Source organism: Propithecus coquereli, unplaced genomic scaffold (assembly GCF_000956105.1).
Source record: "Propithecus coquereli isolate 6110/MARCELLA unplaced genomic scaffold, Pcoq_1.0 Scaffold13, whole genome shotgun sequence".
Taxonomy (NCBI): domain Eukaryota; kingdom Metazoa; phylum Chordata; class Mammalia; order Primates; family Indriidae; genus Propithecus; species Propithecus coquereli.
The window spans coordinates 15,497,662-15,525,050 of NW_012137191.1; the positions used below are offsets into that span (position 1 = coordinate 15,497,662).

General features: G+C 44.8%; 1 protein-coding gene across 1 annotated transcript in view; it reads right to left on the reverse strand.

Moving 5' to 3' along the window:
• FAM184B (family with sequence similarity 184, member B) overlaps positions 1–27,389 on the reverse strand; it is a 118,661-nt gene that overhangs the window by 53,646 nt on the left and 37,626 nt on the right. The window contains exons 2-5 of the mRNA XM_012638455.1: positions 8,842–9,594; positions 7,962–8,097; positions 6,006–6,145; positions 5,255–5,467 (exon numbers count right to left, since the gene is read on the reverse strand). Of these exons, the coding sequence (XP_012493909.1) occupies positions 5,255–5,467; positions 6,006–6,145; positions 7,962–8,097; positions 8,842–9,594 (1,242 nt within the window). The remainder of the gene's footprint in view (positions 1–5,254; positions 5,468–6,005; positions 6,146–7,961; positions 8,098–8,841; positions 9,595–27,389) is intronic.

A 27,389-nucleotide genomic window follows, 5' to 3' on the forward strand; every position in this document is an offset into this window, starting at 1 on the left:
AGCTCAAGCTGTCCTCCTGCCTTGGCCTCCCAGAGTGCTAGGATTACAAGCATGAGCCACTGTACCTGCCCCAAATTGACTTTTAACAACTTAATATTCTTAATGTCTAGCATTCAATCAAAAATTACTAAATATGCAAAGAAGCAGGAAAATGTGACTCGTAACCACTCATATTTGAAAAATCGGTAAATAGGAAAAGACCCCAAAATGACAGAGAAGAGGATGTTAAAGGAGCAAATATAAATATGATCAAGAATCTAAAGGAAAGCATGAACAAAAAGAGAAGATAAAGGGAAACTGTAAAGAAGAACAGATTGAAATTTCTAGAGCTAAAAAATATGATACCTAAAATGAAAATATACTGAATGGGCTTTAAAAAAAAGATTATATGGTGTAGGAAAAAAAGGTGAGTGAACTTGAAGATACAGCAGTAGAAATTATCCAAACTGAAGTGCAGAGAGACAAGGAGTCGAAAATGAAAATGAAGAGAGCCTTGATGACTCATGGGATAATATTGGGGTTGGGGTGGGGCAGAGCAAGAGAAAAGGTAGAAATAATGGCCTTAAAATTTCCAAATCGAATGAAAACTATAAACCCACAGGTTCAATTAGCCTTGAGCAGGGCCAGGCGCAGTGGCTCATGCCTATAATCCTAGCTCTCTGGGAGGCCGAGGCGGGCGGATTTTTTGAGCTCGGGAGTTCGAAACCAGCCTGAGCAAGAGTGAGACCCCATCTCTACTAAAAATAGGAAGAAATTAATTGGACAACTAAAAATACATAGAAAAAATTAGCTGGGCATGGTGGCGCATGCCTGTAGTCCCAGCTACTCGGGAGGCTGAGGCAGGAGGATTGCTTGAGCCCAGGAGTTTGAGGTTGCTGTGAGCTAGGCTGACGCCACAGCACTCTACTCCAGCAACAGAGTGAGACTCTGTCTCAAAAAAAAAAAATGCTGGAATATCTATTTTTTTATCAGACAAAGCTGACATTTGGACAAGGAATATTTCATAAATCATAAAAGGGTCAATTTGTCAAGAAGACTTAAGAATCCTAAATGTATATGCACTAATAAAAAGGTTTCAATTTACTTGAAGTAAAAACTGAGAACCAAAAGGAGAAATAGACCCATTCACAATTTAAATTTGAGATTTTAATCTTCATGGCTCAGTAATCGAAAGAACAAGTGGGGGAAAAAGAAATAAAAACAGTAAGGACATAAAAGACTTGAACAACACTATCGACCAACTTGACCTAATTATCTCTATAGAACACTCCACCCAACAGCAGTGGATTCACATTCTTTTCAAGTATGCACAGATGGACCATTCATCAAGATAGACCACATTTGGGCCAAACACAAGCTGAACAAATTCAAAAGGAATGAAATGATAGACTCTATTCTCTGACCACAGGGGATCAAATTAGAAATCAATAACAAAATGATAATCTGGAAAGGTCCCAAATATTTGGAAATCAAACAACATACTTCTAAACATCCAAGAGTATTTTTGGAATTGATAGAAATCAAAAGTTGGGAAAAAATCAGAGGAAATTATCTCATTAATATTTATTACTTAAAATGAGAAAACAGAGGCCCAGAATGGTTTGTGGTGACTTATTAAAGGTTTGACAGTGAGTCTGTTTTCCCCAGGCGTGGTGCTTATTATATTAATACATTGACTTGACTGTTTGTTTGAGCACATCTCGTTCCCCCGCCGTACTGTGAGTTCCTTGAGGACATGAGCAATTCCTGTGTCTCTGCATTGCTCAAGACACGGAGTATGTATTCAGCACATGAAAAATAACCAGTATATAGATAGTAGCAGAGCAGGGACCCGGATGTTAGTGTCCACGGCCCAGGGAGATGTATATTCTGCTACACACATAGACTGGTTGAGGGCAAAAGTTCCTGGCTTTGGAGTCCGATAGGCCTGATTCATATTCAACTCTGTCATCTCTTCGCCGTGTGATACTCAGTTACTCACTTTCCCAGTTACTCGTCTATGAAATGGAAAAACAACAACAGGGCTGAGGAAAGGATCTAATCATTGAGTGGAGAGTTGTCATTCCTTTCGGTTGCCCAGGATCTAACCTCCTGCCCCTTTCAATGACTGTAAATTCTCCATCTGATGAGTCAGGGCCCTCCTCTTATCATAAAACCTGCCAACGCCAGACTCCCTGCAGCCAGGGCATGGGACGTGACTGAAGCTCCCCAAGCAGACACACCTATCCTGCATGTGGAATCAGAAGCCAGTGATGTGTACAAGCAGGGGTCACACAGGATTTGGCAACTGAGCTTTCCAGGGGTAGCAGAGCTAGTGGTTCTAGAGCAATACTGACCAACTGAACTTTCTGTGATGATGGAATGTTCTAAACTAGTAGGATATAGCTAAGGTGCTGGCCAGTAGGGCAGCCACCAGCCACACAGGGCTACTGAGCACTTTAAATGTGGCTGTTGCCACTGAGGAACTGAATTTTAGATTTCATTTAATTGTAATTAATTTAAATTTAAATAACCCCACGTGTCCAGTGGGTCCCATATTAGATAGCCCAGTTCTTCAAGCAATGTCCAGGGCTCAGCATTGGTGGTGTCAGCTGTGTAAACTGCAGGTCTGGGCTCAAAAGGGACACCACAAGAATCCTAATCAGTTTTGTTTTGTTTTGTGAGACAGGATCTCACTCTGCTACCCAGGGTAGAGTGCAGTGGTGTCATCATAGCTCACTGCAACCTCAAAAACTCCTGGGCTCAAGCAATCCTCCTGCCTCAGCCTCCCAAGTAGCTGGGACTATAGGAGCATTCCACCGCCTCAGCCTCCCAAGTAGCTGGGACTATAGGTGCATTCCACCATGCCTGAATGATTTTTCTATTGTTTTTAGAGTTGAGGCCTCGCTATGTTGCTCAGGCTGGTCTTGAACTCCTGGCCTCAAGCAATCCGCCCGCCTCAGCCACCCAAAGTGTTAGGATTACAGATGTGAGCCACCACGTCCGGTCTCCTAATCAGTTTTGCAGTGGATCTGGGACATTATTTCTGGGTGGGTAGCTGCCAAGACCAGTTCCCAAGTCTTCCATTACCCTTTACTAAATTTCTTTTCTACCTAAACTCCTAGAGTGGGTTTTGTGATTCTTGTCACCAAGAATCCTAAGTGATATAAACGAAATGTGGAGTGCAGAAGCGTCTAGCACAGCTCAGGATGTGCTCAATAAATCTTCGTTTCCATCCCCTCCCTAGGAATCGGCGTATGCAAGTGCTAATTATAGGATGTGCACTCTGTGCTGTCAAGAGTGAGTGACGATATCATCTGATCCGCAGTCAGGGAAGGCACAGAGGCCTCTGGGACAACCCCGGCCCACCTCCTAGTGTGTTCCTTAGGTTAGGGGAACATTCAGCATACACAACAGACCCACAATCAAAGGCTCGAAGATATAGCACACTCCTAACTCTATAGGGGAAAATGGTGTCTATTTTTAGTCTGTAAACCCTAGATTTGAGACCTCTTCCCCTAATCTGCTTGACCTAATTATATAATATATCTTCTTGGTTTTTAGAAATGAGCAAAAAGTAAAACCACAAAACAGGAAGTAAACACAATTGATGTCTATGTGATTCATTTCCCAAATGGACTCACTCATGTCTCCTATTAAAGCTGACGTGGGATTTACACCCTCAGAGGCAGATTTGGCTGACAGGTTACCAGGGCAACCTGTAGCTCCAGGAGAGTGAGCTACCGTTCCTCTTGCCGACTGTGGCTCAGGGTGGAAAGAGTGTTCATCTGTTTGTCTGAGGATTAGATTTGTGCAACCAGTCGCAGCTTATGGGGAGAAAAAATGCATTCAATACAGCTGTCTTCCCAGCGAGGGGTAGGGAAACCAGGGGCTCTGGAGCCAGGCTGTTGGGTTGGAATTGCGGCTCCTTCACTCACTATGTGTGTGACTTCATACACAACATCTTTGAGCCTCAATTCCCTCAACTCTAAAATGGGGATAGGAACACCCATTTTGTAATATTGCTGGAAAGATTCAATGTGTTCATAAGTATAAAGAGCTTTATAAAGTATAGCGGGCACTAAATAATATTGCTATCATACATGATGTCACCCAATGCGCATGGTAATTAATAATAGCTACCAATTATTGAACTTTCACTACATGCTGTGCACTGAGCTAAGAGTTTATGTATACTGTAATACCATACTTTATCCATGTAACAAGCTCTAAAAGTATTTAGCCCTATTTTAGAAATCAGGCTTCAGAGAGGTTATGTGACCTTCCCATGGTCACACAGCTTGTCGAAGAGTCAGGACTTAGACCCAGGACTAGTCTGGGTCTTTCATGAGTTCTTTTATTTATCCATATTTCTTGAGTACTTACTACTCTTAACCACCACACTGCATCCCCCAGTGATATGGGATTATCTTTCAGTGAACACTCAAATCTAGTACTGCAGGTTCTTAGATTATAAAGAGGCTTTCTTGTAATAATGAAAGTATTCCACCTATGTTCACAATACTATTGATTTACACTTCATTATTTTCCTAAAATCTTCTCATATATTATTTACTTTTCCCAGAAAACACGAGAGATGAGGCTCTGCATGCCTTCTCAGCAGAAAGCTTCCCCCTTTGCTTTGGAATGGTACACAGAGACAGAATGTTCCCTTACTCTGGAATGCCACTGATTAATGACCTGCATCTACCTGCTGCCCATCTATCCTAGGCACTAGGATATGCTTCATTTCTTCACAGGAATTCCCTCATTAAATCCTCACAGCCATTCTATGAGGTGCTATTATTATCATCATCTGTTTTACAAATGGGGAAACTGAGGCATGCAGAATTTCCCTCTGCCAGGGCCCAGGTTAAATAACTTGCAGTGTGGCAGCAGAGTGGGGATTTGGCTCCAGGCAGTCTTCCAGGCCTGAGGTTTTGGTTCATGGTGTTCCTTTGCGTTTTTGCTGAGTGAGTAGAGTTGAATTTCCCTAAGTTACCCTCTCATGACACCATTCCATACCCCGTCAATGACTCCAGGCCTTGCTGTCTCATGGTCCTAGGGGTGTCCCCTGTCTCCTCCAAAAGACCCTGAACTCCCTTTGGGCAGGGACTGCATCTTTCATCTGTGTGTATCCAGAGAACCGGCTTAGATTTGTATATAGCAGGAGCTCAGTAAATGTTTGCGGAAGAAAATAAGACATAAGAGAGGAAAGGAAGGAGGAGGGAGAAAGAAAAAGAGCCAGTCCAGTCTCTATAAAGCGGGAGCTCACCTTCTGCAACTTCTTTCTTTCAGCCTCCACGGACGAGCAAACCGATTTCACTTCCACAGTATGCTTCTTTACGAAGTCTTCCAGTCGCTTCACTAGCTGGTCTCTGAGATGTTTCTTTTCCTCTTCTGTCTGGTGTTTGATTTTACGAAGGTCCTCTTCATATTGTTGCTTCATATTGATATATTCTGTCTCCAGACTTGCCTCTTTCTTGGTCTATAAAAAGAGAAAGGACCTTGTAAAACTGCCTGGGAGGGGTGGGAGCAGGGAACCCATCTCCCTTCCATACAACTTTTACAACATTTATGTACTGATTTTACAGCATGTGTCACAAGGCACAATGAATTTTACAGGACTATATGTCTGATATTTGTAAGAGTTCTCACTTTATCCACCACTGGAAAAGGGCTCTTTGGAATGGTGTGTTTACTGTCACAAGGTCAGATATTCCAGCCCATGCTACAGCAGTTTCTAAAGAATGCTTTGTGTGTTTAGACTGGGAACACATAATGGCATCCTAAGCCAGTTTCCAGGAGGCGACGATAAGGAGTTGGGAGGATTCTGCTACATTCTCAGTTTCCCAGTTTCCAATGGCATGAGGTAGGCAGGAATTTGGCTGGCTCTCTACTCCTGAAACCACGGGACCTGTTCACTCCAAGTGGATCTATCATGTTTGGAGAATGACCTCTACCTCAAGTTCATGCCAGCAAAGCTTCCTGGGCCTTCTCCACCCCAGGGCTGGATCAGACACTACCTGTGTATCTGTGCCTCCTTTTGTGCAAGGACACTCCTTGGGAAAGCTTTGATTCTGCTCAGGATGAAGACTGTGGGCTTCCAAGTCATTTGCTTTCCCCAGGACTTCATTTTCTGAAACCAGCTCAGTCTTCGTGTCATCTGCAAGCATAAGTAACAACATCATGTGGAATGCCCTTGGCCTTGGCCTGGTGTCCAGGTCTTCTACTGTCAGGTCCCCATTCTGCTAGTTGACCTCTTTGTCCAGCACTCTCCTATGTAATTCCTGGCTCATGGTCTACTACTGGCTCTCACGCATGGTCAAAGGAGTGATTCTCATCCTTTTCTCTCTCTTTTTTTTTTTTTTTTGAGGCAGGGTCTCACTGCTAGAGTACAGTGGCATCATCATAGCTCACTGCAGCCTCAAATTCCTGGGCTCAAGTGATCCCCCTGCCTCAGCCTCCCGAGAGGCTAGGATTAGGGACATGCACCACCACGCCTGGCTGATTTTTCTTTTTTCCTTTTTTCAGAGATGGGGTCTTGCTATGTTGCTCAGGCTGCTCTTGAACACCTGGCCTCAAGTGATCCTCCTGTCTCTGCCCAAGCAGCATCCTGAGCTTAAATAGCTGCCTTTGCTCTCTCTTCCTCAACGAGTAATCTCCAAATTTTTTTGATTGTACTTTCCATAGGTTAAAAAAAAATTGAGCATGTCCCCCGATATATGTACAAAAAATGGGCATGTCCCCCAGTAGGAATTTAGAGGATGAAACAAAAAATAAATATAACCAGAATTACTAAGTTCCCCCCATATTCTCTTAAGTATTGATGCCCTACTTTTGAGACCTCTGCTCCAAACCACAACACCTTTCTCGTTCCAACTCGAACTTCTCCTCCTCTGCACTTTGCTGGCCCATGGTGATTTCTTCTTTCCCAGACACATTATCCCCTGCTACCTGGGCCACACCTGTGATGCCAGCGTGCTGTGGGCTGTAATGTCACAGCCCCTGAAGGCAGAGCCCATGGCTTGTCCCTTTGTTATCTCTCCCAGTGTCAGGCTGGTTGCTCTGTAGGTATTCAAGAACTTTCTATTGATAGAGCCTCAGGGAAGGCATTTGAAGTCATGTATTCTTTTTTTTTTTGAGACAAAGTCTCACTCTGTTGCCCGGGCTAGAGTGCTGTGGCATCAGCTTAGCTCACAGCAACCTCAAACTCCTGGGCTCAAGCGATCCTCCTGCCTCAACCTCCCGAGTAGCTGGGACTACAGGCACGCACCACCATGCCCAGCTAATTTTTTTTTTTCTATATATATATGTTTTTAGTTGTCCAGCTAATTTCTTTCTACTTTTAGTAAAGAGGGAGTCTCGCTCTTGCTCAGGCTGGTCTCAAACTCCTGAGCTCAAATGATCCACCCGCCTCGGCCTCCCAGAGTGCTAGGATTACAGGCGTGAGCCACCGCGCCGGCCTGAAGTCATGTATTCTTACATACAAACACCAGCTCTACCACCAACCAGTTGGCTGACCTCGAGCCAGCCACTTACCCTTTCTCAGCCTCATGTCTTGATCCATAACATGGGGAGACAGACAACGCCTATCACACAAAATTACTGGAAAGACCCAATAATGGACTTGTGCAAAATGATGTTAACAGCATAAAGCATTGTCTAAGCGTCAGGTGGGGAATGAGAACATGCTGAGAATTTCAGCATTATGGTGGGCCTAGTGGGGAACTATGTGGGGGAAAAGGGGTCTTTCCATATCATACCTTTTAGATGTCTGCCCTGGGCCAGTTCCAGGTGAGACAGTTTTAGGTGTCAGTTCACCTGTGCCCTGTGAGGACGGGACTCACCCCTGGCGGGTCAGATCAAGCAGCCCTGCCCCTCTTCTCTGCCCCCTCAGCAGTCTCGAGCCTGCCACTGGAGCCAGGCCAACCTGGCAGCTAACATTTGGGCTTCAAGGAAGTCATTCCAGGGCATCTCACCAGTTTTCTGTGTCTCATGACACTCCTGCAGCATCAGTCTGTCTTTGGCAACAGCCAGCTTCTCCCCAAGTTTTTTTGCAGTGCTTTTCAACTCTGAATTCTCCTGTCGAGCCTCCTTGAGCTGCACATCCAGGTCCTAAACAGACAGGAAGGGTCCCATTTCTCTGGTTACAGCTCTGTATAGAGACATCCTGTGTACACAGAACAGCCATCAGATCTGAAAGGTGGGGAAGTGCCCAGCAGAAGCCCTGAATCTGTGGAATTCCGTGGCTCAGGGCACATCAAATCCCCCTTACCCTCGGACTCTGCGCCCTGGGCAGGTTATTTAACCTTTCTGTAGTGAGGATTAAATACAGAAAACAATGTTCAGGGAGTATTAGGAACATTGGCTGTTGCTACTTTTAGAGATGGGCTCTGTGCTTTTGTGGGGCTCACATAACTGACTCATCAATGGTCCTGCTCTCTATGAACACAAAGTCCTAAGGATTTGAGGACAGGCAGATTGTTACAGAAATAGCAAGGGCTTTAGAATTAGGCTGAGCTGAGTTCAAAAACTTATCAGCCGCGTGCCCAGCTAGGCCAGTCCTTAAGCCTCTCAATTTCAGTGTTGGCTTCTCATCTGTAAACTGTGTTTCTAAGCTCTGAGGTCAGGGACCAAGTCTAGCTCACCCGGTGTCCCCTGCCCATAGCCCCCCGCCTGGCATATAGTAAGTGTTCAATAAATATTTGCTGAATGCCTGTAGTTGAACTCAATGGAGATAATAAGGCTCACGTTGGTAGAAGCCAAGCACTTAGCCCAGTGCCTGACACATAGTAGGTGTTCAAAGTTAGCAGCCATGCCTCTATCCCGTTGGGGAGGTATGAGAAGATGCTGCTTTACCTGAATCCTTTCCTTTAGCTTCTGGGCATATTTCTTGAGGTCACTTATCTTGCGGCCTCTGTGCTCCAGGTCCCCTTCCAGCTTCCTGACCTGGGCCTGCAGAGCCGACTCCTGGACCTGGAAGTTCTTGCGGAGGTCAGACTCCTTCTCCTGCCACTGCCACAGGGCCTCGCTCACCGACTGCTGCATGGCCTGCCGGATGGCCTCGTTCTCCCGCTCGTAGGTGGCCTGCAGCTCCTCGGCCTTGCGGGCGTAGTCCCTGCTCAGCTGCTGGTTCTCCGCTCTCAGCCGCTGCACCTCCAGCAGGACCTCCTGCATCTCCGGGCCCTGGCCTGGCTCTGCTTTGGCGTCGGGGCTCTCCTGCGGAAGCCCGCCCCGCTGGGGGGCTTCGTGGCTCGTCAGGTGCTGGAGCCTCCTCTCGTAGTCGGCCTTGAGCTCCAGCATCTCCCTGGAGAGCGTCAGGACGCGCTCCGCGTGCTCTGCCTCCACCCGCAGCTCCCGCTCCTTGGTCTCCAGCCTGCACGAGGCCGACTCGGCCTGCGCCTCCTGCGTCAGCCTCTTCTGCAGCTCCAGGGCGCTCTCCAGGGCCTGGATGCGCTGGAGAAGGGCCTCCTCCTCCGCGCGGCCCCGTTCCTGCAGGAGCCTGGCCTGGGTCTCCGCCACCGCGTTCTGGAGCTCCGCCTGGTGCGCGTCCCGCAGCGCCTCCATGCTGGCCTCCGCCTCGTCCTGGCGGGTGTTCAGGGCGTAAATCACCTGCAGGAGAGTCAACGGAGCCCAGTTAGGGCCGGGGTGGGGTGTGTGGGATCCCGACGGGACCAGAGATGCTTCTCCCCCATCGTGCTGACTCAGGATGATCCATCCTCACAAATGGCACCTGAGAAGAGGATTTGCGTGAAAGTGGGACTGGAAAGTGTTGGGAACAAAACAAAAGGGTGACATTGACAAGGGCCCCAGAAAGGGCAGGTTCCGCAGAATCCGGTAGGGGACCCTGGAGTCCAGTGGGAGTCCACTGAAGAGTTTTAAAGCAGAGAAGTGATGTGATCTCATTTGTTCAAAAGGAACGCTTTGGAATGCAAAAACCCCAACAAAATCGAACCAGCAATATAGAAAAGGGGGGTATAACATGTGAAAATCAGCTAATGTAATGCATCTTATCAATAAAGGACAAAAACCACAGGATCTCTCAACAGACACAGGAAAAGCATTTGACGAAATTCACCATCCTTTCATGATAAACACTCAACAAACTGGAAACAGAATGGAATCTCCCCAACCTGATAAAACACATCTATAACCAATCCACAGTTAACATCATACTCAATGGTGAAAGACTGAGTACTTTCCTTATAAGATCAGGAAGAAGACAAGGATGATTGTTCTCCCTCTTTTAAAACAAAAGGAAAAAAAAAAGAGAATGCTTTGTCTGCTGTGTGAAGAATAGAATGAAGGAAGACATGAACACTATGGGAAGCCCAGGAATCAAGAATGACTCCCAAAATGCTGGCCTGAGCAACAGGCCGGTGTTTCCTGAAATGGGAAAAACTTTAGGTAGAACAGGTATGGAGAAGAAGACCAAGAATTCTAGTTTGAACACATTAAATGTGATATGCCTCTAGACACCCTTGTGGAGTTGGCACCAAGGCACATAGATACGTGTGTGGAGCTCAGAGGAGGAAGCCTAAACTAAAGATGAGGGGGATATGGAATCAGAACAGTTTTGCTACTGTTTGATTGATGAGAGAGTCCAGAGTATATCTGTATGAGGATGGGAAGGACTCCATGGAGAATCCAGAAATGGAAGCCCCAGGAATGACAATAAAGGGCCAAAATCCCTTAGAAGAGTAGTCTGCAGAGAGTGGTTTTGAGAACAGGAAGGGCCCATCCTCCATGGGAGCAGGAGGGAAGGAAGAAATGGGAACAGGTGTGTGGCACTTGGGGCAGGAGAATGAGGGAGCGTCACCTTGTGGATGTGAGAAGGTGGCTTCTACACTGTCAGTGGAATGAGGTAAGGTCATTAACAGTGTGCTGAGCTGGAGGACAGGAAGGAAACATGGAAATGTTTGAGGAATGAGAAGTTGTGAACTAGTTTTTAGGAAGGAGGAATGGAGTTGTCTATATTACAGGGCAGCACTGAAGGCTATGTGTGCTTACAGTTCTCTGCTTTGTTGTGAGATCTTCCCCAGATGTTCATCTGAGTGAGTTCAAGGAAGGACAGGAAGGATGGCTGGGTTATCTAGGCTTGGGGTTTTACTTGGTGAGTGTGACAGAGGGAGAGAAGGACACTGCAGTTGGGGTCTTTTCGAGAGCTGAAAAACTGGAAGGATGAGGCAGAGGCAGTTTTTCGGTGATGACAAGGTCAAGTGTGTGGCAAAGGGAGTGTGTGGCTGAGGCAGAGCAGAGGAAAAGATCACTGGAGGTGAGGGGGTGAAGAGGCTGAGAAACCCAGGGGTAGGGTGGGCCCACGTGAGGTGCTGCTCTCACTGATAAGGATGGAAGACAGCTGGGCTGGCCAAGACGCTTGGGAGTCAGATGCCAAGTGCCGCGCTGGCTCCCCTGGGCATTTAAGATCAGAAAAGTTCTCCTGAAGCATCCCTGCGCCACACCATCACACTGATTTACCTTTACCCTTTGTAAGCGTAAGGAAGGGTAACAAGAATATCTTATATTATGCATTTAATTTCATATTATATTCTTCACCCTCTTTTATACACATGAGAGAGGAGGAGCTTGGTTTTCTTTGTTCATCACTATACACCCCCAGTTCCTGGCTCAAGGCGCACACTCTAAAATGACTAAGTGAATGAGTAAATCAAGGAGTCGGACCTCTGACTTGAAGAATGTAATTGTCGAAGTGTGAGACGAGGTTGACGTCTTGTGAAGCCTTCGGAGAATACGCCCCACCTTGAGAATCATGAATCCAACACTCTCTCTGTCAAGGACCAGGGAAGGAAGCCCCTTTGCCCTCCCAGGAAGACTCCACAGTGGAATGAAGCTATCGTCTCTACAACTGTCTCCTCTCATCACCGTCTGCACAGGACTTGGCCACTTCCGGTGGTTTCTATGGCTTCCTAATGACTTCTATCCAAGAGTGTATCTGGGGTAAGTGAATGTTGAAACTGGTATCCCATTGCCTGTAATTCATGTTAATAATAAACAAAATTTTTACAGAATGTATTATGTACCTAGCACCAGGTGAGGTGCTATATACACATTCATAATCTCAGAGAATCTTCCTGGCAACACTTGGTATTTTTCTCTCCATTCGAAGAATGAGCAACTGAGGTTCAGAGAAGTTCAGTAACTTTTGCAAAGTCATGGAGAAGGTTTGACTAACTCTGAAGCACATGCTCACGGCATGGTAACACACTACATGCATCTCACTGTCTCATTCAGTCATTCATTCATGGATTCAGTGCGCATCTCGATGTGCCAGATTCTGGGCTGAGCACTGGGGATACCTGCTGGTCTGTAAGACAACTGAGTTTGCAACTTAAAATATTATAATTCAGTGGGAGAGTCAGACAAGAAAATGGAATGTTTCAATGCACTGTGATAAGTGCTGTGAGAGGATTCAGCACTAGTTACTATGGAAACACAGAGGAAGGGGTCTGATAGGAAAGAAGACGTCCCAGAAAAGTGAGCCTTGCCCCATCATCCTTGGGGTGACCAATCCCCTATTCCATGTCAACCTCTCCACAGGCAAGGACCATATCACCTCTTCGTGTTGTTCCACGGTACTTGGTATGAAGTTGAGTACACAGTAGGTTCATAGTAAGCATCTGTTATGGAGCTACTGCTGTAGGTCAAAGGGGTCACGTTTTCTTTCCACAGTGAAGAGCTGCTGCTAGCAGAGACCCCATTTCCTCTACCCTTGTATTTAGGTGAGGCCACAGGACTAACGGAATTTGGGTAGATGAGGTGATGTGTGGCACTTTGGGGTCATTGTGGGGGTTAAGGTTAAGAAGGGTTCATGTCTTCCCACTGCCTCTTTTTCCACCTGCAAACTTAATGGAGAGGACACAGAGGACTTAGAGGAAAGCAGAGTTCAAGATGGAAGTCTTCTGAGCCCTGAATGACTGAGTAGAAGGGCACCACCCCATAGGGAGCCATGGCATTATCTTCACATGAGCAAGAAATAAGCTACCGTGTTGAGTCTCTGACATACTGGCATTTATCTGTAACAGCACCTGTCAATACCCTAATGTGTCAGGAGTCCCCAAGACTGCCTCCAATTTTAATGACTCGCTAGAGGACTCACAAGACCCAGCATATAGTTACAGCCATAGCGATGATTATTACAGCGAAACGATACAAAGCAAACTCAGCTAAGGGAAAAGGTGTATGGGGTGGTATCTGGAGGAAACAGAAACTAGGGACTAAGCTTCCAAGAGTCCTTTCCCAGTGGAGTCACACAAGGCACACTTAATTCACCCAACAAGGAGTTGTGACAATGCCTTCTATGAAATATTGTCTACCAAGGAAGCCCCTTAAAGACTTTTTTAATCAGCCAAGGTTTTTATTGGGGGAGAGTCAGGCAGGCAACCTCTACCAGGAATGTACCAAAATTCCAGACTCCCAGAAGGAAAGGAGGTGTTCAGCATAAACCACATTGTTTGTACAGTTCAGGCAGAGTGAGCAACTCTTATCAGTTTCAGTGGTGGGAACCCTCCGGAAATCCCAGATGCCAGCCGAGGCCTGCTATGTTAACTCTTTTCTGCACAATTAATACCCCAAAATGATAGAAAAAGACTGATTTTTCTCTTCAGTAGAGTCAAGCTTGTGCCACACAGCAAACTGTAACATAAATGGGTGTTTCTCACGGTAAACAAAACATCCTTTAAAAGATTATCCCATGGAATTTGGTATTGATGATTCCACTAAGTACAAAATCACCTGCTGATGTTGGTGATGATCTTGGGGTGTGGGTTTCCTATGTTCATCCACATCTGCAGAATGGAAAACTTAGTCGAAGATGCAGAATATCCTGATGCCATGAAAGCACCGGTGAAAGGAAGAAACCAATGCTGCTCCCATTTGAGTAGGAACCAGAGTCCCCTGGATCAGGGTCTTAAGGCTTTAGCTGTTCCTAGCATTCACTCATGTGAGTCTGCCCTGTCATGTGAAAACTTTTCCTTTGTGCCCACCCCCAAATTAACACAAAATTTGATTTTTAGGCTGGAGGTAGCAGAGTAGGTGCCACACTGCAGGCACACATTGTCTAAGGGCACTCTGGCACGTGCACATTTATTCATGGTGTCCTGCAACTAAGGTCCCAAAACACAAGAAAACATGGCGTCCTTTGGGAACACTGGGGTCTGCCTAAACTGTTCTGTTAGGCTAAGACCTGGTAAATAGCTCCTGCCTTCCTTTTCCCCAACCTCCCTGCCCAGAAGATTACTCATGTATCATTCCAGGGGTAGTGTGTGATTAAATAAGAATGTATTATATTATGTATTTCATTTCATATTATATTCTTCACCCTCTTTTATATGCATGCACATTCATCTGTACCTTGATTTTTTTCACCTAACAATAGATTTTAGAGGTCACGCCTTTTCTGTACATAAAGAAATTCCTCATTAATGTTGGTCAGAACACACAAAATTTCAGTTAGACAAGAGGAATAAGTTCAAGAGATCTATTGTACAGCATAGCAACTGCAGTTAACAATATATTATATGTTTGAAAATTGCTAAGAGAATAGATTTTAAGTGTTCTCTCCACAAAAAGTATGTGAAGTAATTAATAAGTTAAATAGTTTGATTTAGCTATTGCATAATGTATGCGTCTATCAAAACATCATGCTGTACACCATAGACATATGTAATTTTTACTTGTCAATTAAAACAGAAATCTCTCATTTTTATTTTTGGCTGTTGCTTATGCCACTGTATTGGATGTGCTATGATTTATTTCTCTGTCTCCTACTGATAGGCATTAAGTTGTTTCTGTGGAAAATTATCGACAATGTTTCTTATTTCACTGTTATTAAGTAAAATTTTCTTTACTCCTTTTTCCATTTCTGCCAGTAAACTGGAGGTCTGCTTTTTGTTTACAAATGCAGCTAATGAAATTCCCGAGGTTGGCCTTAAAAAACCCTTCTTTTTTCAGGAAGAGATGAAAGAGGAGGGAGGGCTATACGCCATTGCGTGTCATAAAACCAGTTCGAAGAACTGTGAGAACATTCACAGGCATCAAGCTTTCTTCCTGTGCAGTGTGGAGATATGCGCGTGTTCGCGACTGGGACCGTGGCAAGGGCACTCCAGGGACTGCCCCACTGAGACATCTGCCTACTTTCTCCACATCCCTTCCTTTTCCACACTGTTCACTCCCTCCCTTTCCTTATACTTACGGAGCTTGACCCTTCTTTCTCCTAGTTTAACTGTCTGTTTTCACCCTAACGTCTCTCCTTTTGCAGCCTTTTTGCAATCATTGCAATCATTCTTCAAATCCCCTTCCCACGTCCTCTTTAGCCTCACATCCCTGGCATTCTCTACCAGATCTTGTCACTGCGCTCAAGTTATTTCACTTCTCTGAGCCTCAGTTTTCTCACCTGTAAAATGGAGATGACCCAGACCTGGTTTTCATGAGAATCAAACAGGATTACATCTCTTAAGTGTCTGGCCCATCATAGGTACTCATTAAATGTTTCTTCCTTCTCTCCTCTCACCCCGTCAAAAGGAAGTGTCCCTTGTTTTAGGAGACACAATCTCCCCAGCCTGCTCTGAATGTCTGAAATTGTTGAGTAGATTCTGAGCAGACTTGCCCCTCTCCCAGGCTTGGCGCCTCACGGGGCACCTGGCAACCGCTCTCCTGCCATCTGCCTCGCAGGCTGTCACTCACCACCTACTAGACTGGAACATCGGAGGGACTGGCCCAAGCCTCATTTATAAATCCACCTCCTAAGGGGGAGGCCAACTTTAGAATCCATCAAGGGACATAAATAACTCAGCAGCCACGAAAAATACTTAGCAAGTTGGGAAGTCTCCCCAAGAGTTTCAGAAATCCATTGCCAGTGGTTTGACTTCACAGAAAATTTCAGCAAAGGGCCTGTTAGGGTCTTAGAGGTTGAGTACTGCAGGTTTAACAAAGCTATAATTAATAGCTTATGAGCAACAGATCCTGAGGAAAGTTTCCATCAAGTTTGGCAGCGGGAGTCAGAATTGAAATGGAAAAGAAAAAAAGGAAATAATATCTGTTGAGTGCCCAGAGTATGACAATCACTGGGCGGGGTAATTTACATATGTCTTTGCAATTAATCTTCTGACAATTCTACAAAGTGGATGTTCTTATGCTTAGATTTATTTTACAGATGAAGTTAATTTCATATGTAGGGGTGACAGAGCTTTAGAGCCTGCTGGACCCAGGTACACACCGTAGCTCTAACTCTTTCTAGCTGTGTGACCTTGAGTAAGTTATTGAGCCTCTCTGAGTCTCAGTTACCTTATCTATGGCATGGGGAGAACAACGCCTACCTCGTATTGTAGCTTTGTTTGGAGATTAGATGACATAATGAACCTAAAACCCTTCATGGTGTTCCTGGCACACATTAAGCAGTCAAGAAATGCCATCTATTATTATTTTTACTATTATTGATATTATTGCCAAAATTCATTGAGCTAAAAAGCGAGGGTGCTGGGATTCAAACGCAAATCCTTCTGGATCCCAAGTTAAAAGGGACAAAACCATAGCCTTGTTCAGAGAAGAGCTGGTAGTATGCTTTCACTCAATGTTTTTGCAGCATTTACTACATGCCAGGCATGATGTTAGGCACTAGAAAAGCAGAACAAATAAGACCATACTGTTGAGGGGCATATAAGCTAGTAGAGTGTGATGCACTATGTTATTTGTCCACATTGTTTTTCCTTCCCTCCCCTTCCTTGCCATGGCCCTTCCTCGTCTGAGGATGGCATTTACTGTTCTCCCCTATTGATGTTGGGCTTGGCTGTGTGACTTGCTTTGGCCAATGGAATGTGAGTGGACTCACTGTGGGCAGAGGCTCTGAATGTGTTTATGTGCTCTGGTTTGCTCTCTTGTGCTTCCACCATTTGCCACGAGAAAAGTACGTACAGGGGAGCCACTGGTCCCAGAATGAGAGACACATGGAGCAGGATGGACCCCAACCCGAAGACTGGAATTAGCCTGGCTCAGCCAGGCCCAGCTGAGAGCAGCTGAACAGCAGCCAATCTGAGCATGAAATAAATCACTGTTGCTGTAGCCACTGAGATTTTAGACCTGTTTGTTACACAGAATTATTGCAGGAAAATCTGACTAATACACAAAGACAAACAGAAAAGTAAGCCAATTAGTAAGTACAGTGGTCTCCCCTTATCCACAGGGGATATGCTCCAAGACCCCCAGTGGATGCCTGAGACCTTGGATAGTACCAAACCCTATCTACACTATGTTTTTTCCTATACATACATACCTATGATAAAGTTTAATTTATAAGTTAGGCACATTAAGAGATTAACAACAATAATAATAAAATAGAATAATTATAACTATATGCCAGCATCACTACCCTTGCGCTTTGGGACCATTATCAAGTAAAATAAGAGTTACTTGAACATAAGCACTGTGATACCACGGCAGTCGGGCTGGTAACTGAGAAAGCTACTCAATGGGTAATGGGTGGGTAGCGTCCACAGCGTGAATACGCTGGACAAGGGGATGATTCATGTCCCAGGAGCGATGGAGCAGGATGGCACAGGATTTCATCACACCACTCAGGAAAATGCACAATTTAAAACTTACAAATGGTTTATTTCTGGAATTTTCCACTTAATATTTTCAGGCTTCTGTTGACCTCAGGAAACTGAAACCAGGGAAAGAAACTGCAGATAAGTGGGACTGCTGTATAGAGGTGTTTAGAGTCTCTGCTGGAAGTCTGCAGAGGCACAGAGAAAGGCACAGGGCACAGGGAGGGAAGGGTCACACTGCTCCAGTAATTCTCCCCTTTTCTCTGGCCTCTTCATTAAGGGATCACTCCCATCAACATATAAATGTGGGCCGGGCGCGGTGGCTCACGCCTGTAATCCTAGCACTCTGGGAGGCCAAGGCGGGTGGATCCCTCAAGGTCAGGAGTTCGAGACCAGCCTGAGCAAGAGCGAGACCCCGCCTCTACTAAAAAATAGAAAGAAATCATCTGGACAACTAAAAAAAATATATATATATATAAAAATTAGCCGGGCATGGTGGTGCATGCCTGTAGTCCCAGCTAATCAGGAGGCTGAGGCAGGAGGATCGTTTGAGCCAAGGAGTTTGAGGTTGCTCTGAGCTAGGCTGATGCCACGGCACTCTAGCCCGGGCAACAGAGCAAGAATCTGTCTCAAAAAAACAAACAAACAAACAAAAAACAACAAAAAACATGTAAATGTGCTGCCATTTTTATAATTTAACAAAAATCCTTCTTTTGATCCCACATTTCCATTTTTCTGCACCCCTTTGTAACAAACGACTCATCAAGGTCACTACTGACCTCCTATTGCTAAAACAATAGCCAATTCTCAGTCTTCATCTCTACAACTTTTCAGCAGCATTAGACATAATAAATCACTCCCTCCTCCTTGAAACATTGTCATCACTTGGCTTCCAGAATATAGCACCCCCCTACTGACTACTGGTGCCTCCTTCTCTTCTCCCTGGCTAGTTAGTTCCTCTTCATTTCCCATCCTTCAAATAGGAGCACCCCAGAGCCTGGGCTTCAGACTGTTTCTCTTCTCTACAAACATTCCCTTGGCATCTCATTCAATCTCATGATTTTATGCATGCATTATTTTCTAATGACACTAACCTTTATATAACCATGTTGCACCTGCCACTAACCACCAGATTCATGTATCCTGTTGCTCACCAATGTCTCTTCACTTGGACATCTAACATGCATCTCAAATTTAATTTTGGGCTGGGCATGGCGGTGCATGCCTGTAATCCCAGAACTTTGGGGGGCGGAGGTGGGAGTATTGTTTGAGGCCAAGAGTTCAAGACTAGCCTTGGCAACATAGTGAGATCTTGTCTCAAAAAAAAAATTAGCTGGGTGCGGTGATGAGCACCTGTAGTTCCAGCTTCTCAGAAGGCTGAGGCAGGAGGATCACTTGAGCCCAGTGGTTTGAGGCTGTAGTGAGCTATGATGACACCACTGCACTGTAGCCCAGGTGATAGAGTGAGACCCTAACTCAAAAAAAAATTAATTCTGGATTTTTCCTTTATAACCTGTTCTCCCCATAATATTCCCTACCTCGTTTCGTGATAACTCCCTTCTTCCAATTGCTTAGGTCAAAAATTTTGGAGTCAACCAATAAGCACATGAAAAGATGCTCAACATCTCTAATCATTAGGGAAATGCAAATCAGTATCACAATGAGATACCACTTCACACCCCTTAGGATGGCTATTATCAAAACAGGAGAAAATAGATGTTAGTGAGGGTGTGGAGAAATAAGAGCCCTTGTGCACTGCAGGTGGGAGTGTAAAATGGCACAACCGCTATGGAAAACAGTATGGTAGTTCCTCAAAAAATTAAACGTAGAATTACCACATGATCTAGCAATGCTGTTTTCTTGTCTGTCCCTCTAGAATATGATTTTCACCTGCCGAGTTCACAATCAAATCCCAGAATAGTGCCGGGCACGTGAAAAGGACTCTGTAAATATTTGTTGAATGAATGATGCCTTTCATCGTAGCAGAAAGGCATCAGAGTGTAGGGGATACCTGAGTTGGGTTTGTAAAGATGAGCAAATGTCTGCCCGGTGGACAGGAAGGGGAGGAATACAGACAGGCAGGCGGAGTGCCACGAGCAGGAAGTAGCACAAAGGCATGACACAGAGTGGATGGTGAGGGGACATGCAAGGGGATTCCCCTGGCCGGAGGCGGGCTGAAGGGCATGGGCAGGGAAGGGGAGGACAGCACGATGCCATGCTGGCCAGGTAGGCAGGGGTCAGACACTCACAGGTCCAGCGTGCTCATTAAGAAGTGCAGACTCCATCCTGTTCACTAGCAGGTGGTGATCACGCAGACTCCCAGGCCTTGTCCCGGACAGCCTCATGGGGCAGGTCTAAGGGCAGTCCAGAGATCTGCATTTTTAAAGTTCTCTTGCAAGGGGCCTCAGATCCTGAAGCCAGATGTGTGCGTTCTTTGGGGAACTGTGGTGTATGTTCCATGCGGAAGTTTTTTCACAAGATTCGGCCTCTTGGGAGTTAAGGGGAATAAACTTTGCATTTCTTAAGTTTTGGAACCATTGCCCTGGCTGCAGAGCACAGTCTGGCTGCAATGGGAGCAGGAAGAGGAGTTGGGGCAAGGGAGAGAGGAAGGGGTTTGGGCACAAGAGCTGTCAATGAGGAGGAGTGGCAGAGACAGTGACTCTGGGGGTGGGATGGGGGAGCAGGCCAAGTCCAGGGGATCCTCTGTTTTGCGTGACTGAGGGGATGGCTATGCCACCCCTATCCAGGGCACAGCATCCTGGCACCCTGGAACATCAAAAGGCCACGTGGCTGCTCTTGACTCACTTCCCTGCACACAGGAGATTCAATTTTCCTGGCACCAAGCCAGAAAAGAAGACTGGCTACGTCTCCAGAGAGAAGCCCTGAATGTGGACCCTGGGAAGAGCAGAGGTTATGTGCTTGCTGCGGAAACAGGTCCCAAACAAGGCTGGGCTCCTTCAAGTAAATGGGCTTGAAATGGATTTCTAGATGGATCCCAAATGCTAATTAAAATCTCATCATTGCCCATCAGAGAGCCGTTGCTAGGCGCCTAGCTGCACATGGCATTGAACTGTGAGACATAAGCTTCTGAGTAATTGAAACCCAACTGTTTCCCAAACCAATTTAGACTGGGACTTAGCTGAAAGGTGAGGGCAGTCTCTCAGGAAGGCTCTTGATTAGAGCTCCCTCCTCCTGCAGGTCTGGTCCAGTTCACACAGACACCGGCCTGCCTGCCTTCCAGGGAGTCTCGCTGACTGCATAAGATGCGGGAGCCGGAAAGGGACCATCTTGTCTATTTCAAATCTGAAATGATTGTTTAGAGCTTTTGGAAAGCTCCCTTGGTCGGCCAACCTAGATAATAGATGTGTTTGAATGAGACTTCTTTTACGAATAAAAACAATACGAAGAAATCTCAATAACTCTCCCAGGAAATATTTTGACAGAGAAGTAATCCAAGCAGGAACATCACAACCTAGAACCATGCATAAAAATGGAATTGTGTGAACTCAAAAGCAGACAGCAGCTGTCCACATTCACCTGTTCAGATTACAATCTTACACATTTAAAGTAGGCTTTGCGTGCATATCTAGATAGACATGCATATCCATTTTCCCCATAAATGATATAACAATGGGTGCCAACATTATTTTTACATAGCACTTTCCAGTTCACAAAGCAGCTTTACAAGGTAAATCCCACAGCACGATAAATATAAATATACCGAATGCTCATTCTAAATGAATTTTTATTTTCTCCACTGTTCTCTGGGGAGGAAAATCTCTTCAAACATTTTCCAATCCATTTATTGTACCTTCTGCAAAATCCTCAGATAAACAGTATGCTTCAAGCTATATATTCTTGTCCAAACAACACCTTAACAAAATCTGAACATTCATTTATGATACTCAGGTCACCTCTGCAAATTGTCCTCCCAGCCGTGGCTGAATTTCTGTGTTCTGACTGCATGTGGCCTGAAGTGTAGCAGCAGGGAGTTTTGCTAAATACTCTGGTTGTGGGTCAGTTGGTGCTCACTTAACTTGCACACCAAAAATGGAATGGCCGCCCTGGGTCAAGTTCACGGCCAGTCCATCTTTTGTCTCTGACTTGTGCTATCAGGATTATCTGTAGGAACATACAGTCCATGACAGCCCTCCATAGCAAGGACCTCAAAAAAAAAATCAGAAATAGATTAAGTTAAAGTAAAAAGGATATAAAATTGAAGATGCAACATATTTCCAAGTGTGTTTCAAAATTTTACATATAAACACATGCATGTGCATGCACGCACACACACACACACATGCATACATACATAGAAAGAAAAGAGACAAGAATATTCCAAAACATTAATATGGTTATCTTTGGATAGAGGATTAAGGGTGATCAATTTTTTTCCTTCTTTTTGCTTTTGTACATTCCCCAATTTTTTCTATGATAAGTGTGCAGTTCAATAATAATCTGGGCTTTTTTTTTTTTAAGGCTAGGAATATACCATTAAAATGCTCTACATCAGTTAATCCACAATTCCATAAACCTAAGATACAGCCTTAGAAGGAGAAATTGACCAGGGAAGGCTGAGTCCTGAGCTGCGCCCCCAGGATTTGGCTTTGGCTTTGATGTCTCCATCTGGCTGGTGAGAAGCAGAAGTTGGTCTGTTTTGGTCTGAGAAACTCAATTATGGCAAATGTGCTGTATTTTCCAGTAAGGACCTCGGTTCCATGAAGGAGAAGAGTCGAAGAGAATCTTCCTGCTGTGGGTATAGCGAGGTGTGCAAGGTGCTACCTGAAGCTTTGATCCAGCCGACAGGGAGCCACGCGGCACAGACAAATGACAGAGGCTGGGTTGGGTGCCGGCGCTCTGTGCTTTCAGAAATGAGCTCTTGAACTCAACCTTGCATGGCCCTCTTCTGGGAATGAACATCGCAACAACAGTAAGAGCATTTGGCTTTTGTAAAGTTGAGGGCAAGCTCGCTCTCTGTACTGCGTAAAAATTTCCAGAATCATTTCCTCCAAACCACCCTTCCTATGACTATTCTACGTTATGTCCCTTTCATCTCCTGCCTTGCTAGAGTGTTCTTTCCGAATTGAAGGGCAGCTACAAGGCAGTCTTGCTGAATACGCCCCATCAACCACAGCAGGGGCTCTCAACCTTTATCTGCCCCAGTACACGTGGTCCATGGGGCACTCACCACTGCAGAGCCTGCTGCTTTTGTAAGGCAACATCGTGACTCACTCACCTTTATGTCCAAATGCCAAACACTGGGCCAGGCAACTAGCAGCTGCATGGAAGGTCCTCAGTGATAGGTACTAGCAGGGACTGTTTGTTACTCACCACCTAGCAGAACCCCTGGTTCAGAATTCAACAGAGGGTAAGTGAATGAATGAATAAATGATGAAAAAAATGAATGAAGAATCTGTATGACAGAGAGAGGACATCATTCAGATGTGTTATATGCAAATGGAATTATGCAGTGCTGCCTGGGAAGGAAAGGTATCTTATTATTATCCCCATCTAGCTGCTTAAAAAAGTGCAATTTTACTCATTCCAGATAATAAAGTCAGAAAGTAGTAGAGGCCGGGCGCGGTGGCTCATGCCTGTAATCCTAGCACTATGGGAGGCCGAGGCGGGTGGATCGCTCAAGGTCAGGAGTTTGAGACCAGCCTGAGCAAGAGCGAGACCCCGTCTCTACTAAAAATAGAAAGAAATTAATTGGACAACTAAAAATATATAGAAAAAATTAGCCGGGCATGGTGGCGCATGCCTGTAGTCCCAGCTACTTGGGAGGCTGAGGCAGAAGGATCGCTTGAGCCCAGGAGTCTGAGGTTGAGGTGAGCTAGGCTGAAGCCACGGCACTCTAGCCCGGGCAACAGAGTGAGACTCTGTCTCAAAAAAAAAGAAAGTAGTAGAAACTACTCTTCAATAAACATTTACTGAGCACTGAATGTGTCAGGCCCTGAATCTGGAGCTCTTTTCAGTTCAAATCCAGCAGCTGTCTGTGAGGTTACACAAACTCCCATTAGCACATTTTCAAGGTGAGTACCTGGGAGGTTGCCAACGTGGAGCTGGATAACAGAGTTAAGTGTAATATCATCTCCATTTTCACTAATGGTGACTGTCTTCTTTCTCTTGGCTGAGTTCCCTGAGCCAGTCTTACAAAGTCCATCAGTGCCAGAGGGTGGAAAATGGTATTTAGTACACACTTTTGAAAGTCCCTTCTTTGCTTTTAAAAAGAAAGAAAGGCCCAGAGATTATGGCATAATGCCTTATCAGCAAGTCTTAGTCAGATGGTTCTTGTCCAGTAAAAATATGTGGAATCCCTTTTAAAATCATTATGTTTTAGCAACCAAATCCTAGATACGCACAGATTTACTAATCAGAACTCTTCTAGATACAAAAACAGATACCCAAATTCTCTCTTTCCATCTCACAGTTTTGCTTTCCTTTGAGCTGGCTTTATTCTTCGAATCGGGTTGACCCGCCTCAACTACATGGACTGAAGACTGAGGTGGGGTACATGGCCAGTATCTCAAAGGAAGTTAGAAATCTGGTCCAGAAGAACAGATGCTGTGTCAGCAAGAACAGATGTGCACTACAGCTAACATTTCTGACTCTTCTAAGGAAACTCAGTATGGTTCACCAAACACCAATTTGAGAACTAGAGGAGACAGAACAAGAGATCAGGACACGAGAAGCATGTGTGCACACACACAAGGTCATGCACAACATCCAGTTAAACTGGTAAAATGATAGAAAGAAAGGAAAATTTAAAAATTTTTTTTTAAAACAAGTTAGAAACATGACTCAGGCTGAAGGCACCGTAGGTGCTGGAGGAAGCACAGGCCCAACCAACAAGAGACATGAGTTCCAAGGCCCAGCTCTGCCCTTCTCAGGCAGTGTGCCCCTGGGGAAGTCCCTTAGTCTCTCTGAGAAAACCAAGTTTCCTCTCCTAATAAATGCAATGGTTGAACTTAACTGACATGTTCCAAAATGGAATGGATGTGATCAGGGAGTATATGGTCAGCTCTGTTATAAAGACGTGTGTTGCACTGTCTATACCCCAGCAGTTGGCCATTGAGTTTTCCTTTTAATTATTATTATTATTACTGGACAATGAACATTCCTCAGAACACAGTTTGGGAAGTGCTGGGACACAAGCTCTTTAAGTTCTGACCTCTGTGAGTTAAGGTGTTAACGATACATGAGAACAAATGCTAGAAGAGCTCAGGGCTAGCAGGTTCCTTCTCTACGGACAGAGTCAGGGCAGGGCCTGCAGTGAAAGCAGGTGTCCTGAGGGGTGGAGAGGATGGGGACCGAGGGGCAGGAGGAAGCAATAGTCCTGGGGAAAGCGCCTGGGCCGAGATGAGGAGGGGGAGCAAACACAGCCCCTGAGAGCTGGGCGAAATGCTGATGTAAGTCTCAGAGGAGGTATCTGAAAGCAGCAGTAGTTATCTCTGGGTGATGGGATTACAGGAAATTTTAATTTGTAAAACAATTTCTTTTTCTGCATTTTCTAATGTGCTACAATGTATGTATTACTGGTAAAATGATCAAAGGAAAGGAATATTTAAAAATATTTTTTAAAACTCCAAAATTATATGAACCAATTAACCATGTAGCTTTTCTATGTCTAATATTGTATTTGATTAAAAGGGAAAGTTTTTCACATTAATGGCAAATTTCAATGCTTTTTCCTTAGATCCCTGTCATAGGCATTTTTTTTTTCATAGTCAACAGGCAAGTCCATAGGCAAATTTAAGGTTGACAGTTATAAAAAAGAAATCATTCTCTACTCAACCTTTTATTTTTCCTCATTGCTCCCTCTTTCATTTCAGGTGTTCTGGCTCCTAAGAGGATGCTGAACATGCAAAACCATGAGCACAGGGGATGTCATGCTCAGTCACTCTGCAGGTGACACTACAGCCAGAATAACAACAAAGGCAGCAGGTCTCTTTACTGCTAAATTCATCCTGAGCTGGACAGATGTGCAGAGAATCCCAGAGTGCTGAATTAAGGATGGGTGACTGTTTACATTGGGTTTCCTAAATCTGGGATGCTCAGCAAACCAGTTTTACTAAAGCACAAATAGATGATGAGGGTGATGATAATAGTGATGATGATCCTGATAATAGTGTTAATAATTATTATATTAGCAACTACTATTTCCTCAGGGTTTATAAGGTGCCAGGCACTGGGGTAGCATCTTTATACATCTCTCATCTGATCCTTCTAACTATTTCACCAGGTAAGTCTCATTATTGCTCCAATTTTACAGATAGACACACCAAGGCATGGAGAAGTTGGGTAATGTGCCTTAAGTTACAGGGCTGGGAAACAACCAAACCAGGATTTTGCTCCATTCTGACTCCAGAGCCCGAGTTCTTAACCAATGAGTAAATCATTAAACTTTTAAAGAAAGTAAGAGTGCCACTTAGGTAAAAGTGATTCCTAATTCTGTGTTGGTAGGGTATTAAGTAACAAGGAATCCTAACCTTTACTTAATTTTAAGTAAGAGTGAATTCCAATTCTGTGTTTGGTAGGGTGCAAGCTAAGCTGCTATAAAAAAGACTCCCCAAAATACAGAGGGTGAAACAAGGTGAAAATTTATTCTTCTCTTTCTCACAACAGTCCTATGGCCAGTGGTGGTCAGAAGCAGATGGAAGGCTCTGGTTTGTGACCATTCAGCTCTGCCATCCTCACCTTCCATTGATTCTTCTGTTACCTGGGCCCAAGGCAGTGATTAGGCACCATTCCCATCTGGTAAGAAGGTGGAATAGAGGAGGTCCAGGGTAAGCAGCTCGCACTTAGGTTGGGGATGAACCGGAAGGTGCACACATCACCTCTGCTTACCTCCCTCCTGCCTGCACTCAATTCCACGGCCGCCCCTCGCCACAGGGAGGCTGAGAAATGTAGTCTCTAGCTGGGCTGCCTTGTGCCCAGCTAATGCATAGATGGTTCAATTATTGAAAGGGAAAAGGGGAGACAGGTGTTTCCCCCATGCCAATACCTTAGAAAGTTAAAGTTAGAGCTTGCCTTTCACCAAATTTACAGCATATGTGTTATGTACAAACAAGGAAGCTGAGATGCATAGAGTTTAAGCAATTCTGTCAATATCCTTCATCTTATTAGGGAAGAACTGAATCTAGAGATTGTTCCCTGATTTTTAGTCCAATGCTTTTTTTTTTTTTTTTTTACTAAATCGAGTCTTCATATTAAATTGGAAAGGAAGCTATGAAATTTCTAAGTTGTACCAGATAAACACAATGACCTTTAAAAAATAATACTTGATTGTAACATTGCTCAGATGTTGAACAGAGGTTCAAAAGGAGCCGATAATTGTCAAAAAGAAAGATAAATATATTCATACAATTTTAAGATTGTAAACAAGATATCACCAAGATCATCTTCCTCATTCTGTAAATAAGGCAGCTTTGGCTCCAGGAGTGAAGTTGACTGATTTCTGCACATTCACACAGCTTGCATGGAAGAGCCATGCCTGGGCCTTGTGGAGATTTGCAGTGTTTCTTTCACCAAACCTCAAAGTCCCTTATGAGAGGACCAAGGATCTCCAGACACCCTACTGTGGGAGCCCATGAGACTTCAGGAACCCCCACTCCATCTCCTTGGGCATGTCTCCAGAATTACCCTGCTGATCTGGCTCACATTCAGTAACTAGACATTTTGATTCAACAAATTCCAAGTATAGACGTCCTTCTCCTCATCAAGTACTGTGCTAGGTGCTGAGGAATGTGAAGATACAGAGTCCCTGACTCTAGCAGCTTACAAGGTAGCAACAAATAGATAAAAACAACCATGAAGTGATGCAAAATGACCTAACAGCTGGATATA